The sequence below is a fragment of the Xyrauchen texanus genome, chromosome 21 (genome assembly GCF_025860055.1).
Source record: "Xyrauchen texanus isolate HMW12.3.18 chromosome 21, RBS_HiC_50CHRs, whole genome shotgun sequence".
Lineage (NCBI taxonomy): Eukaryota > Metazoa > Chordata > Actinopteri > Cypriniformes > Catostomidae > Xyrauchen > Xyrauchen texanus.
In genome coordinates, this window is record NC_068296.1 from 16,896,684 (window position 1) to 16,911,369 (window position 14,686).

Here is a 14,686-nt window from a genome sequence, read left to right on the forward strand (position 1 = left end):
GGTTTAATGTGTTATGTCGTCATGGCAACAAAGTTGTAAAATCATATGTCACTTTACACAAAAAAGGATAGTAAGCAATTTTATCACACTAAAACTATGTTAGCACATGGGTATTGTTGAAACAGTGAGTAATTTAACTAGGGATGTCATAAAATATCGATATATTGATAACTGATTGCCATTTTATTTTATCTATATATTCTTGAGGCATCAATATATTAAACATTTGTCAACATTTAAATTTTAAGCCTTATTTTAATGGTTTCCAATTCTCTCAGTTGGCCTCTGTTAAACAGTCTAGCGTAATAGCGTTAGGAGACCACAAGAGGGTGATATAACATTTACTGAAACCGGTCGTGGGTAGGAGAGGCACAGGCATCACACATACAGGACAAGCTGATATGGTGCAGCAGATGGCAGTTCAAAGTTACAAAGATTTTTGTACTTCTTCAAGAATGAACAAAGTGACAATGATGAGTTTGCAGGTTAGTGTATGAAACTGGTGTAACTGCACAAACTGAATGATTAGGTATGGGGACATGTATTATGCAATATCTCTGCATGTATCCTTGAATAGGTCTTTCATTCAAGTTGTCAAACAAGACAAGACAAAATACTGATAACTGAAAATACATTGTGTAGGCTATATGAAACATAAATATAAACAATATATTAAGTGATGGCTAGAGTAAATTATGTTTTTCCTTTGATAATGATCTGGGTAAACCGCAATGGAAAACAATGCGTGTTGCACAACGTGGCACTGAAATGTTTTGCCGCTGACCGTTGACCGTGTGTAGAATATAATTGTTTCCAATTTTAGAATGCACCATGTCGTCCACCAGACACATCTGATGTGCAACTCCATTTAATTTACCCTGCCGCTCACAGTTTACCAAAGTTGTGTTGAGAAATATGTTTTGAAAATACAAATATTATTGTTGATTGAGCAGTGCTTTTTATATCTGGAAAAAACAATCCCAATATATAATGATAATCATTAGGAATATTGATATGTGAAAAAGGCATCGATCTCATGCCTAATTGTAACAGTTACAGATTGGCCACATTCACTTCCTGTGTATGTGCTTCACTGGAACCCAGATTTTTGCTATTTTTTAAAGAAAAGAAGGAACAAGTCTAAATAAATTTTTGTGAACATTTACATTTTAATCAACATTATGCCAAATACTGTCAATTGAGCTTAACTTATCATATATTCCTGATGCGATAATGCCATGAGATGTAGTAATTGTATTATAAGTATTATAGGTTAATGGCTTTTTTAGAAAAACAATATAGGGTTCTAATGTTTCATTTATTTGTAAAAAAAAAAAAATGATAATTCTACCTGAAGATATAGATGATATAGGCGATTATATCCAATGGGTAAATTCTAAATTATTCATATACAGAAACCAATCAAGGAACTTAAATATTCATCATAACATTTAATCGAAAATCCATGAATGCATTTAAACCTTAAGAGGCAGAGAGATAATTCATACCTTCATACTTTGCCTGTGGCCCTGTATTTCTCTCAAATAGCTAATAAAAAACACATTTATTTTCTCAGAAACTCTGGTTAAATGTGGAAGTGAGAGCATTTAGGAAAAACAGAAAAAGATAAGAACAATCCTTCCCCAGGGTTATTCTACTGGCAGTTGTCTGTCTGCAAAAATCACTGAAAAATACTGAGGGAAAAAATGACAAGAGGGGACTTGAGAAGATATGACCCTGAAACAGGAAGAATGAATTGCCTTTACATTCATTCCATTTTTAATAACTCCCTTATTTATAAAGAGCTGGAGCCTTAACCAAGGCCAAGCTTACCTGTATGCTTCTTTTGAGATCAGATGAATGTTCAGTTTTTGATTTTGGAACTTGCCAATCATAGCAAATCACTTCAAAACCCCTGCCCTGTAAGCTGGCTTGCATAATATCTGCTTTCTCCACAGCACTAACAGTTCCTTGGTGCAATTGTCTTTTTCTCTAATTCTAAATGTTGCTGCTGCAGGAAACATTTCTTGTAGAATCCAATTCACTTAACCAAGTGAAAAGGCATCCAGCTTCCAAAATAAACAGCCTCTCACTCTGCTTCGATTGGAAATGGAGGTTTTAAAGGAACTAGAAAACGTTTCTAACAGTCTTTTTAGTGCAAGTTACAGGGTTGCTAAGGTTTGTGTGCTATCTTAAGCTGTGAGTTTTTGACAGTTCAATTTACTTGTGTGGCGACAAGAACCAGACACGCTTCAATGTCTGGGCAACATCAATGCTGAACACCCGTGCAATACTTTACACCACTCACTACCTATGGGCATTAACTTTAAGCAAAAGCTCAGTGTGAACAGCCTTCTCTCCTTCTTTTTAAACAGCCTGACCATCAAAGCTCACCACCGCCAGTCTCCCTCAGTGGAAACTCAGTGCTCGTTGGGCTCCAAACTTCTAGCACTGGGAAAGGCATACATCAAATCTCTTTGTCTGACAAATCCCCTGCAGCGCTTCTCTCTCTCATTTTCTGAAGCAGTTCCCGATGTTTATTTATTTATATGTCCCTTGCAATCCTATTAGAATATTTATAATACATGGCTCTATGATTTCTGCTATAATGTCTGGCGGAGGTTTTGCATATCCATTCATATATCAGCATTGCAAATCTCGTAAAGTCAACCAAACAAATAGAGAACACTGATGTCAAACCTAAATGCATACTGACCAGTAGCGTGTAGTGGATTTCATAAATGAGGATGTGAAGCCCCCTATACTTATCATGGCAGTTCCCAGTGGAAAAAACAGAAAAGGCGCTACAACAACGACTTTTATTTACTTCCACACAAGTCATGAGTAAAACAGCAGATAATAAATTCTTTAACACTTACTTTTCACCCTGTTTCTCGCAAAATGCTATCTTATGAGTATGACATCAAAACACCTTTACTATCCCTGCTAAAAAAGACCAGCTTAACTAGCATGCAATTAAAATTCTGGTCCAGGCTGGTTTACGCTGGCTAGTGCTTGTTGGTGCTGTTCTATCAGGTGGATTAGCAAAGCCATGCTTTTAAACAGCAAAACCTAGCTGGTGAAGCTGGTTGACCAGCATGGTCTTTCTGATGGTTAAGCTAGTTTAACCTCCTGAGTCCCAAGAATGACTGCTGTGTACATTTTCCACATACCTTTTGATTTATAACTAATAGCAAAAATAAAAAAAAAAAAAACATGCCAAAAAAAAAATCTAGAGCAAATCGTTTTCCTAAAAATTGATGTTCATATATGTGGACAGCGGGAAGAAGTTGTAAAATTGTAAATAATACCAAGATATTGAAATTCTGATTTTTGTTTATTAAATTGTTTATTTTGTTTCCAGGAATGTTGGTTATTCATGTTTTGAGACATTATAGACATTACATCTGATTCTCTGTGAAGCTGCTATGGAGCTATGTGTATTGGGAAAAGCACAAATAAAAAACTATACAAATGAAAAATGTTTGACATGATTTGACTGTAATGTTACAATGGTTTTTTTTTTTTTTTCAACTTTGGCAACAAAATCGGAATGTTCTCTTTTTGCACTGTCAAACAAACAAGTGATAGTCAGTGCTGAAGCATTTTATCAATCAGAAATTAACGTCGTGCAATCACTGCCGACCATGTTAAAATAAAATGATACATTATAAATTCTGAATCTCAGTACTGATTAACATTGTCCCATGTCTCCCAACCATGTTAAGTGGTCCAAACATCATCTGCAGCCTATAACTGAACTTTTGATAGGAAATTTGGATTGAATGCACTTGGCTTCATAGGAAACTTAAAGGATGCTTGTTCCCTATTTAATGAATGACAACCTCCATTGTGCTGTCTGCAATGATCTCAGTAGAGTTCAAAATAAACCATATTTTCATCCTAACTCAATATAAAGCCTCTGAAAGCAAAAACATTTTCTCAATGTGAAAATGCACAGTAAATTTAGGATTTCAAATGAAAACCTTGTGCTCTTGTACACATTAGTGTACATTGTGTTTAACAACGTGGCGTTTTGCGATAAATTACTCAAATTTTAAAAATGGCATATCGGATGAAACTAGAGACTCTCAATTTAAAAACTTAATTAGGTTTCTTACCAGATGTAGTTTAAAGAAGATAAAGTGTGTTTGATGCTAACAATGTTTTGGGGCTAAAGACATATGGAACAACATTCCATCCATTCAGGCAGATTTTGTAGGCTGTTTGAAAACATGATATGGATGGGCATTAGGGCTGGGAAAATTTTTTAAATGTCTAATGCATCGTGATCTTCACTTGAACGACCTCAATATCAATTCTTAAATCCTATTATCGATCTTTCACTCTGTGTGGCAACCCTCTATAATGCAAGTAAATCGCTCTCTTGTGCAACCAAATCTCATGCTATGTGAATAAAAATGTTTATGATTACCCACTGGCTAGTAACTGTTCAGATTTCACTCACCAGTGATTGAATAGTATAGTAGAGAAGTTATTAGCACAAAGGTTCTTTCACTGCATGTTGAGAGTAAAAGTTTGTTTTAACTCATTCTATTTGTCCAAATATGAGATACATGGATCCTTTTGAATAATGTCTCTTTTAATACTGTTTCTGTTCTTTACAGTCAGTTGTTGAAAACAACATAAAAAGAAACATTTGACTCGAATCACACAAGGATGCGCTTAAGAAATTACGCACATCTTATATGGGCTTAAAGGTGCGTACACACTGCCAGCGACATCGCGCGCGACTGCGTCTCAATCCCATTCATTTTCAATGCGAGCACAGCGACTTCCGGCGACACGAGCTGTCGCGACCGTTGGCGCTAGATGTGGGCGTGTCCAGTGACGCCAGCTACTGGCGACCTGCAGCGATAAGCTGCGTACACACTGCCAGCGACTTTGTCTCTGCAAGTCGCCAGTGGCTGGCGGTGAAGTCGCTAGTGGGTGTTCCCACTACTGGTTGCCTAGTAACGTTTATAAATGACATTCACGGATGTCATTCCATTGCTGTTGACAGCGAATCTCTTTTCTTGCCACTAAAATCAAACATTTTGGAGGGAAAAGACTAAATATAAATGGAATCAGTACATAAAATGCTTTATATCAAAGATGAATGAGAAACAAGGCGTGCTGTTTGCCATAGCGGCTGTTTATCTCCGGCGAAAATGCAAATGCCGGTCTTTCTGGGTCCATAAAATCCCCGCAATCTCAGATACACCTTTCCACGCAGTATTTTTCTTAAAAATGTCCTTGAACGTGGGAAGAGACATATCATAGAGCACTGGGAAATTTCTAACAGCAAGAATTAGCCTTTCATCCGTCTTGATAGAGAGAGAGAAGGGACACGTGAGCTCTCCCGTCGTCTCTCCTATTGGCTGTCGCTTCCGTTAGTCGCTCCAAAGTTGAACTTTTCTCAACTTTGTCGAGTCGCTGGACACGCCCACATCTAGCGCCAACGGTCGCGACAGCTCGTGTCGCCGGAAGTCGCTGTGCTCGCATTGAAAATGAATGGTATTGAGTCGCTGTTGCGCGCGATGTCGCTGGCAGTGTGTACGCACCTATAAAGTCGCTGGCAGTGTGTACGCACCTTTACTGGCTGATGTCTCTTAAAGAGATAGTACAGATTAAGTGATTAAGCATTGATATGTTCTACATTTCAATCTAAATATAATGCAAATAGTACAAATTCTACAAGTTAAAAATAAATATGTTTCAAAAATATATATGCACATTTATTGACTAAATAGGCTGAATTTGAACATTTTTCAAAAGCTAAAATGTGACCAATATGATGAAAAAGTAATGACAATATCTCATTTGTAAAATTTCTATTTTCAAATTGTACCTAGAAGGTTGCCTACAAGATTCCTTTATAATTAAGTGGGAATTTCCTTTATAAATAAGAGAGAATTTATTTTATATGTAAGCAAAATGGACATTGAAGCAAAAATGTTGAATCTAGATCGGAATCGAATTAAATTAAATCGAGACCTTGTGAAATGAAATAGAATATCTTCTGGAAATCTGTATCAATACCCAGCCCTAGCGGGCATTATCCCAGTGACAGGTTAATCAGCCACTTGCTAATCCTGCACTGCCTCTCACATTACTTTTTGTCTATATTTTGTCATTAACCCCCTCACATTCACGGTTTGCTTTAGGAACCCTATGATGGCACACCATTTGCAATATCGGTATGTCTCAGAAATGGTCAAGGTGGTAATCATGCTCATAGACCACCAGGTGCCTTAATTAGTATTACATCTGTCATGGCAACGCAAGGTTCTGTTTATTGTTCATTTACTTTCTGACTATTTGACAGCCTGCTTGGTTGCCATGGCGCTCTGATTACAGTCTGCCCCTGGAATTTCAATTTTCACTTTCAGTCAACAAAAAAGCACAGGACAACACAGCCTCTCCCTAGTAACGTCTAATCAACCCCTATCTGTATGCATATCCTGACATTTATGGCATTGTCCTTGCATTCAGAACATCTCTCTAGAATCTTTCTTTCTGATTGGTTCATTTTATCTAAGGAACCCTCCCACTTCGCACACCATGCTTGCATAAAGAATATGGGTTGATCCTACAGTGCCCCAGAAAGCTGTAATTGTTCAAACATGTTATACCTTATTAATGCTTACTATGTAATTCAGGCAAAAACTGTTGGCCAAGTTAAGGGTCACAGTTTAAATGCAAAGGTTTTTTATGCCACACATTAATATACAACAAATCGTACATACACCCTGATAAAATATGAATTAAGAGGAATCTCTTAAAAAATCATAAATAAAGCACCAAATGTAATCACAGTTATTAAAAGAAAGCACCCAGTGCACACAACAGATGCAACCCGAGGAGAAAACGCGGCATGTAGGGTGGTTGCCATGTATCACAGAGGTGAGCACAGAATAATGTTGGACCATTTTCATTTTTTACTCACAATGCCAAGTACTCTGGGTGCGGTCATGCATGGGCACCTCTGGATCTGCCAGCAAATCTGTTCTATTCTCCAACCTGGCACATGCTCTCCACAACTCTGAACAGCTTGAAAAGCAGAGTTGAGATATAGCCACAGCCATATTCTTTAGAATCTATCAGTGACGCATACAGGGAGAGATAGATAAAAGAGATTGTGACAAGCTGGATATTTTGAGAATGCGATCAGATTTCAGGATTTTAACCCCCAGGATGCTGCCAAACTAGAACAAAATACAAAAAAAAAAAGGGTTAAAAATGTTTTATAAATAACACAAAGCATATAGCTTCTCAGCATCTCAGTTTGGCAAGGAATAAAGCACAAAAGGATGCGTCATTCTCACCAACAAACAAAACAAACAAAAGAGAAAAAAAACACATGACGATCACTCATCAACGTATTCACAGCAAATTCTGCTAGTGCACTCGCAGATGAGAACTATTCCTATCAAGGGAGCATTCATGTTGCCATGACTAGCATAAAGCATCATTCAAGGTCATTATTCACACAAAGAAAGAATGGAATATTTTATTGCATCCCAGTAGCCAAAGCACAAGGATATTAGTGAGAATGTTTGAGCCATTAATACATGAGATTTATGGTTAATGATCGAGCTAACAGAGCACAGCTATGAGACTTATGACCCCTCCACTGGCCACTGTGTCATCGATCCACACTGCGATGAGTTTGTCTTACCAGTCATTTTCTGACATGACACTGCTGCTTCCAAGGCTTCACTAGATAAAAACAATGACTGCAGGAAAAATCACTTCAGTAATTATAAAAAGGAAAAAGCTGTAAAAGGTTATGTAATACATTGTTTTTGAAACATGTAAGAAGTGTCCATTGGCACAAGGCCTAAATAACATTAATGATTGCATTAGGCATCATGAACTTAAATAAACTATTGTTCATTCATTGAACGTGGCTCATCCAATCAGAATTTAGAGTCTGAACTATCCGTTTTATAAATGACCCATACAACATTCTTGATATAGGAGTTCTAACCTTTCGTCTTGCATTTTATACCTTCGCAAAATACTCTTTTGACATTTCAGTCACTTTACTGGAGGCAAAGGTTTGGCAGAAGAGGCTGCCATGGTTCCCTACATCAAAGTTTGAATCATCAGAGAGAGAGACTGGGATCCTGAGGGAGACGCTGCAGGCATTCAAGCGGAACTGAAAAACACTGACAGTTGTAACTGTGAACTAAGCCACTTGAGCCAAGGAAACAAAACTCAGACCCACAATATAGAGGATTTGATAAGAGACATTTAGCAACTTATTCGATGTGAGAACAATGTGTGAGACACATTCTGAAATGTATTACTCAAATAAAGAATATGAAAATTTGTTGCTGCACTCAGTCATTTTTGGCTTATGTTGGCTGGCAATATGACAGTGGTCTTGGGTTTTAAACTGACATCTAACAGCATGGATAAAGCTTCATACAAAAGCAGTATTTTTCAGTTACCAACAGTGTTTGATGTAATCTGATTACAAAGTAATTACTTACTGTAGTCTAATTACTTTAAATCAAAAAGCAGTGTAACGCATTAAATGTTAAATTCGAGTAATCGGGTCAAATTTACTGACTTTAATTACACAATTTTAAGTACATTAATTGGATCAAACATTTTTTGAAATGTATAATTTATGTAGATTTTAAAGGAATATTCTTGGGTCAATACAAGTTAAGTTCAATCGACAGCATTTGTGGCATAATGTTGATTACCACAATAAATAATTTTGACTTGTCCCTCCTTTTCTTTAAAAAAGAAAAAGCAAACAATCTACATTCCAGTGAGGGACTTACATGGAAGTGAATGGGGACCAATCCGTAAACTTTAAAATAAAAGTATAGCCATAAGATGTAAACAAAATGTGTGTCAACATGATTTTAGTGTGATAAAATCACTTACTAACATTTACTGTGTAAAGTTATATCTAATTTTACAATTGTGTTGCATAAAGCTTTAATTTCAACAAACCCTAAAACCCTGTAAAAAAAAAAAAAATTAAATGAAGATTTAAACAATGTCACTGTTTAAAGTGTACATGAGTTTTAACAGAAGAATAAATATAAGTGCTTTTAAAAAAAAGTGTCTTTAAACCCTCCAAAAATTACCTCACATTCACATTAGCTCACGTTCACTTCCATTAAGTGTCTCACTGTAACCGCGATTTTTGCTGTTTTTAAAGAAAAGAGGGACAAGAGTAAATAAATTTTTGTGGTAATCAATATTATGCCACAAATGCTGTCAATTGTGCTTAACTTGAATTGAACCCGGAATATTCCTTTAAAACGTAACTTTTTCATATGTATGCCTCTTTGTGTTTCAGTTTCTGGTTACCTCCCCCACCGGTATTTATAAAATGATCAATGGAAACATGTAAATTCTTCAGACTGTAACCCCACCAATGTCCAAGCCAAATCTATACCCTTGGACATAACTTACCCAACACTGGTTGCAAATGCCATTGTACAAATACTCATTATTCACAGTCAGCCATTTATTGAACAATCAAAAGTGTCCTTTAACAGGGAGGTTGCCAAGATAAAATGAGTAGTATTTAGCTAGACATTTGATATTTATACGTCGACAGCTATGACCGACGTATAACCATGTACCATGTAAAACCATGTACAATAAAACAACGTTTTTTAAGCCCTTCATATTATGTATGTTTTTTTATTTGTTTTATTTTTATCATATTTTTAAAAAGCACTATTCATTATTCATTATTCATGATTTTTAAAATGTTTTAATGCGGAAAAATACTGAATGCACCTTTAAGGAGGGCCAGATGTACAATAATATTTCAAAAGGTTCAAGAATCCTATAAGAAGCACATGACCTTGTATCAATGCATGAAAACTCTGACATGTACTATGATCTATTACCAAAGAATTGATATATGGAGCGTAAGCACACATGCACAAAGACCCACCCCCCTATCGTAATGCTTATGCGAACCTATGGGTGTGAAAATGTATACATGCAGGAATTGTAATTTTCTTTTACCACCAAAGATTTACTAAGATTTATGGGTGTGTGTGGTAAGGTCACAGATATTCTTTTAAATGAAGTCTCATCATCAACATACCAGAAGCTTCCCAATTCATTCATCACCTATAGGCTGACCAATTCATCACACCACTGTGCAGGCATGTCATTCACATGTGGCTTTAGAAGAATTCCATTAGTTTACATATCCAACATCTCACCTTATCCATTTCGAACTACTTATGGGGCTCTGGTGAAATCATTCCGTACAGTTCTGTTTGGAGTAGGTTTCCCCAAACATCAAATGCTTGTTCAGCAAAATGTAATCATCTCTTTGTATAAAATGCTGAATAACATGGCTTTCTGATTTATACATGTGTAGTTCAATACAGTTGTCTGCTGAGCTTTGCAGACCAGTAAGCAGAATTGATGTGTAGATTGTGAGAATTTGCTGCTGGCGTGAGTGCTATTTGCTGCTGAGTTGGGATTCTGTATATCTAAATGAGAGGCACGCAAACATATTTTATTTCCAACAGAAGTCATTTTTAACAAAATAATCAGATTGAGGTCATTAAAAAAATATATTGAAGGTTCATATTTGACCTCTTTCTTTTTTCATAATGTGGAAATGTATAATATTTGATATCGTCCATGAGCTCTATTTACTCTAAATTAACATGGTTAATATGCTGAAAGCACTGAACTATTCCTTTCACTGTGAATAAATTTCAAGGAGGTAAAATTGGCCAAGAGAGGTGGTTTCAACTTCATCTCACACCAGTGATGTTAAATTTGTGCTTGATTATACAGTAATTAGAACAGAATAGGATGTTGTACAGATCTGCACACCTTTCTCTGTCATATGTGATAACACTAAGATTAAAATATTAGAGTACTAAACACAAAATATCCTAATTGTAGAAGAGCACCACCAAGGTAGCTTTACTCATGCGATTATTGGAACACACAGCAGGCTTCGTGATGCTCGGCCCAAAGGAAATAAGGTTAAATTAGGGGAAGTGCTGCTTTTTACACCACCGCAAGTCTCCATCTGCACTTGATTGGTTGAAGGTTGCTGATTTTATGCTTCACTGCACTGTATCTCAATGCATACGGGTGTGACCTTGTGCCAAACGTCTGGCCAAAAACTGGTTAAGGCCATTTTGAAATATTTGGACTGAATAAAATAAATACTATAGAATGGCAACATTTGAAAAAAAATAACACTTTAAAAAACATTGTTGGCCAGTTTCATCTCATTAAAAACAACAGAGAGCAAATGTTTGTTTTTTTTACATTTAAACTGAATTCCAGTTACTATGAGACTAAGTTATATTATTGATGTATAATACCATAATAAACATTCAGGGTAATGCATAAAGACCTCTCTGTACAAAAAAAAAGAATCAGAAATAGGTGTGGGTGATATGGCCAATATCTTATATCACGATAAGAGTAATTTTATATCACGAAAACTGTACATAAAATCTGGAAAATAATGGTATATAAAATCTGGAAAATCAATAAAAATCAGTTAACATAATAAATAACCATATTGTATTGTCAGTGAAATATATGCTTTTTAAGTGAAAACTACATCCTCTTATATAATTTTCTCCTTATTTAGAACTTGACAGTCAAAGTTAAAAAATAAAATAAAACAGATGATTCAGGTGTCTGGATCAAGTGACGTTGTCCCAGCAGAGTGTGTCAGATCACGGTGAACTGCGCTATAGAGCGCTCACAATCGGCCCGCAAAATCAGAATGGTAAAGAATCAGCATTGAGTTTGTGTGCACATTTGCGCAGTTGCCTGATCTGCATAATTCCTTTAGTGAAACTACACCAGCATGTGCAGATTTTAAAAGCAGCAACTTATTCCCCGCTCAAACCTGGTTTCAGTCTCATGTGAAGCGCGGCCAATGATGGATACGCACACGCTGCGCACATGGATATGTATATGTCGTGATATATACGAAATAACAAAATCTGTATCGGTTGACACTTTTATCATCACCATGATTTATATCATCATATCGCCCAGCCCTATAAGTATCCTTTTTCAAGTATCATTTTAATTTTAATTATTGTGCATATACTAATTTATTACTCATTGAGACTAGACACTTTCAATCCAACCGCATATGTATTGATATGGAAAAATGTATCTCACAATTTGAAAAGGTAGCTTAACCCTGTGTTTGACATTGGCCTAATGAGAATCTGGAGATGGTACTCACAGAGGATGGCCTTGATAAATGTCTCGAATTAAGAAAAAAGAAAGTGATAAATTGGTGGAAAGTAGTTTCATTTCATGTTATGAGATGACCACACTAAGTATACTTTATTCGCTGGTCTTTTGATTTGAAAGTATAATGATTAAGTGAATGTTTAAGTGAAATGAGTTAACTTTGATCACAGGAGAACACTCTCACTCAAACTCACTTAAAATGAATACAAAATATGTTTTATCCAAACTCATTTAAAGTACCTTAAACAGTAAAAAGGCAAAAGTAGAACCTGCTAATTGATTAACTTTAAGTATAGTGTGAAATTTATATTAGATTGATTTTGTTTTTATTAAAAAGACAATACATGTAATTTTACAGTAAATTATGCTTTTTTTGTATTGATGCATAACAAACTGCTTATGTTCCTCATGTGTAAGTCACTTTGAATAAAAGCATCAGCTAAATGACTAAATGCAGATGTAAACATGATTACCTTCTAATTATAATAACAAGTAAAACGACATTCTCAGAAGTCCCTTTTGGACACATATTATTATATTATTATGATTTTAATTTTAATAGTTTTTCTCTTCTTATGTTTCTTATTTTTTATATTAGTCATGCAAATTGGGTGTTTTGATACATTTTATATTGTTTAGTTAATGTTATTTAATTATCTACTGTCATTTGTGTCACCCTAATGGTGTCTTTGAATGGATGACACTGTGCTCTGTTTATTTGGGTTTATTGGCTCATTTTGATGAAATTGAAGTCCTTTTGTGGCCTTCTATTTTACCACCAGGATTATTTTGCTGGTAAATTAAAGTGTAAGTATTTTAAAGTACAAAGTATATCAGTTTATAAAATATATGGTATTGAACAAAACAAACAGGCACAAAATTGCCATACTATAATGCCTCAAACATTTTCATAGTATTTTTATTTTTTGGGAAATGTATGAGGATTTTTTTACAGTGAAGGATTTGCAGTAACTGTCATTGGTGGAAAAGTGGGTGTGTTACCAATAACTATTTCAATGCTTGTTTTACAAGAACTGTATCCTCCAAAGCCACTCCCTGGACAAATCGAAAGGGCAGATGCATTTTTATAAAAACAAAAACATTTTTAATTTGCTTTTGAATTTAAAAATAGAGAGAGAACACACCGAAGATGATAAAATCAACGCTCAACTCTTGGCTTTGTGCTTTCTGACCTTTCCTTGTGCCATGGTGTTGTCCTCCAGAGGCAGATGGCTCTGGGCTTAGAAAGGAAGAGCCATGACTTTATCCGTAGTTAAATTAATGATCAATCCTTGAAAACTCCCTGACTCTGCAAGACTCCTCCTGAGCCTTTTCTTTTCTCTTTATTCCTTGACTCTGACTCTTTGCCTCACTGCATTATTCTTTGTGCAAATATATGCATGCTTGTACACACACACACACACACACACACACACACACACACACACACACACACACACACACATACACACACAACACACACACGCAGCCACATATGCATTCTGGCACTGCAATACACAGACATCACAAAACTTGCTCCTTCTCCAGACCAACTACCTAAGAGCCACATTTTGCTCACTCTCAGTGCCAGAAACAGAACATCTATGTCTTGTCTGTAGGGCTGGCCAAGCCCAGAGAGCAGGAAACAAAGAAAAAGTTGAGCTGTTAAGCATCTTTTTCCTGCCTGTCTGTGCTGTGTCTCTATCGGTCTCCCCTCACATGGTAAACGAGGTACAGGCAGAGATTTCTGAGCACAGACAGGGGCATTAACAGTAGCCCCAAACCACACAGTTGAATATCACCAGCTATTGTGTTCACAACAGACAGACTGAAGTGGTTGATGTATAAAGTCAGAGCTGTAAATCTGCTCTTACCTGCTGTTGAAGCTTAAAGCAGGGAGGAGGAACAGGAGGTAAACAGCTCCGATGAATTTCATTGCTTTGTCTTGCTCTCATGCACTCGCCGTCTCTTTCCCCCTCTTTCTCTCGATCACTCGCTTTTCCCTTCTCCCTTTCTCTCCCTCTCCTCTCTTGCTCTCTCTCTCTCTCTCTCTCTCTCTCTCTCTCCTCTCTTGCTCTCTCTCTCTCTCTCTCTGGTGTACACACGCGTTAACACTGGCACACGCTGTGGTGGACAGACGCAACACTGTGAGCAGTGCATATATGTGAATGTGCAGGGTTCTCCGTCTTCAAAGAGCAGGGATCGAGGAGATGGACAGATTTATTAATGGCCAGGAACCAGGTGCAGGGCGGGGGGGATCTGGGATCCTCGAAGGAAGACTGGAGAATGATTTGAGGTGGTGAGGTGATGTCAGCATCAATACATCCAGTGGCTCTCTGTTTTTCCTCCGTGTTCTACAGCAAGATGTATACCTGCTGGTGTGTCCCACATGATATCCAGCTGTCTGCATTATTTCCGGCAGCCTTGGGACAGGGCAGGGCAG

General features: G+C 36.6%; 1 protein-coding gene across 4 annotated transcripts in view; it reads right to left on the reverse strand.

Annotated features, from left to right (window-relative positions):
• Nucleotides 1–14,267, reverse strand: part of LOC127661260 (leucine zipper protein 2) — a 207,122-nt gene extending 192,855 nt beyond the window's left edge. For all 4 annotated transcript variants that reach the window (XM_052151887.1, XM_052151886.1, XM_052151885.1 and 1 more), the window contains exon 1: nt 14,118–14,267. In XM_052151887.1, coding sequence (XP_052007847.1) covers nt 14,118–14,179 — 62 coding nt within the window. In that variant the 5' untranslated portion in view covers nt 14,180–14,267. The remainder of the gene's footprint in view (nt 1–14,117) is intronic.
• Nucleotides 14,268–14,686: the final 419 nt, after the last annotated feature.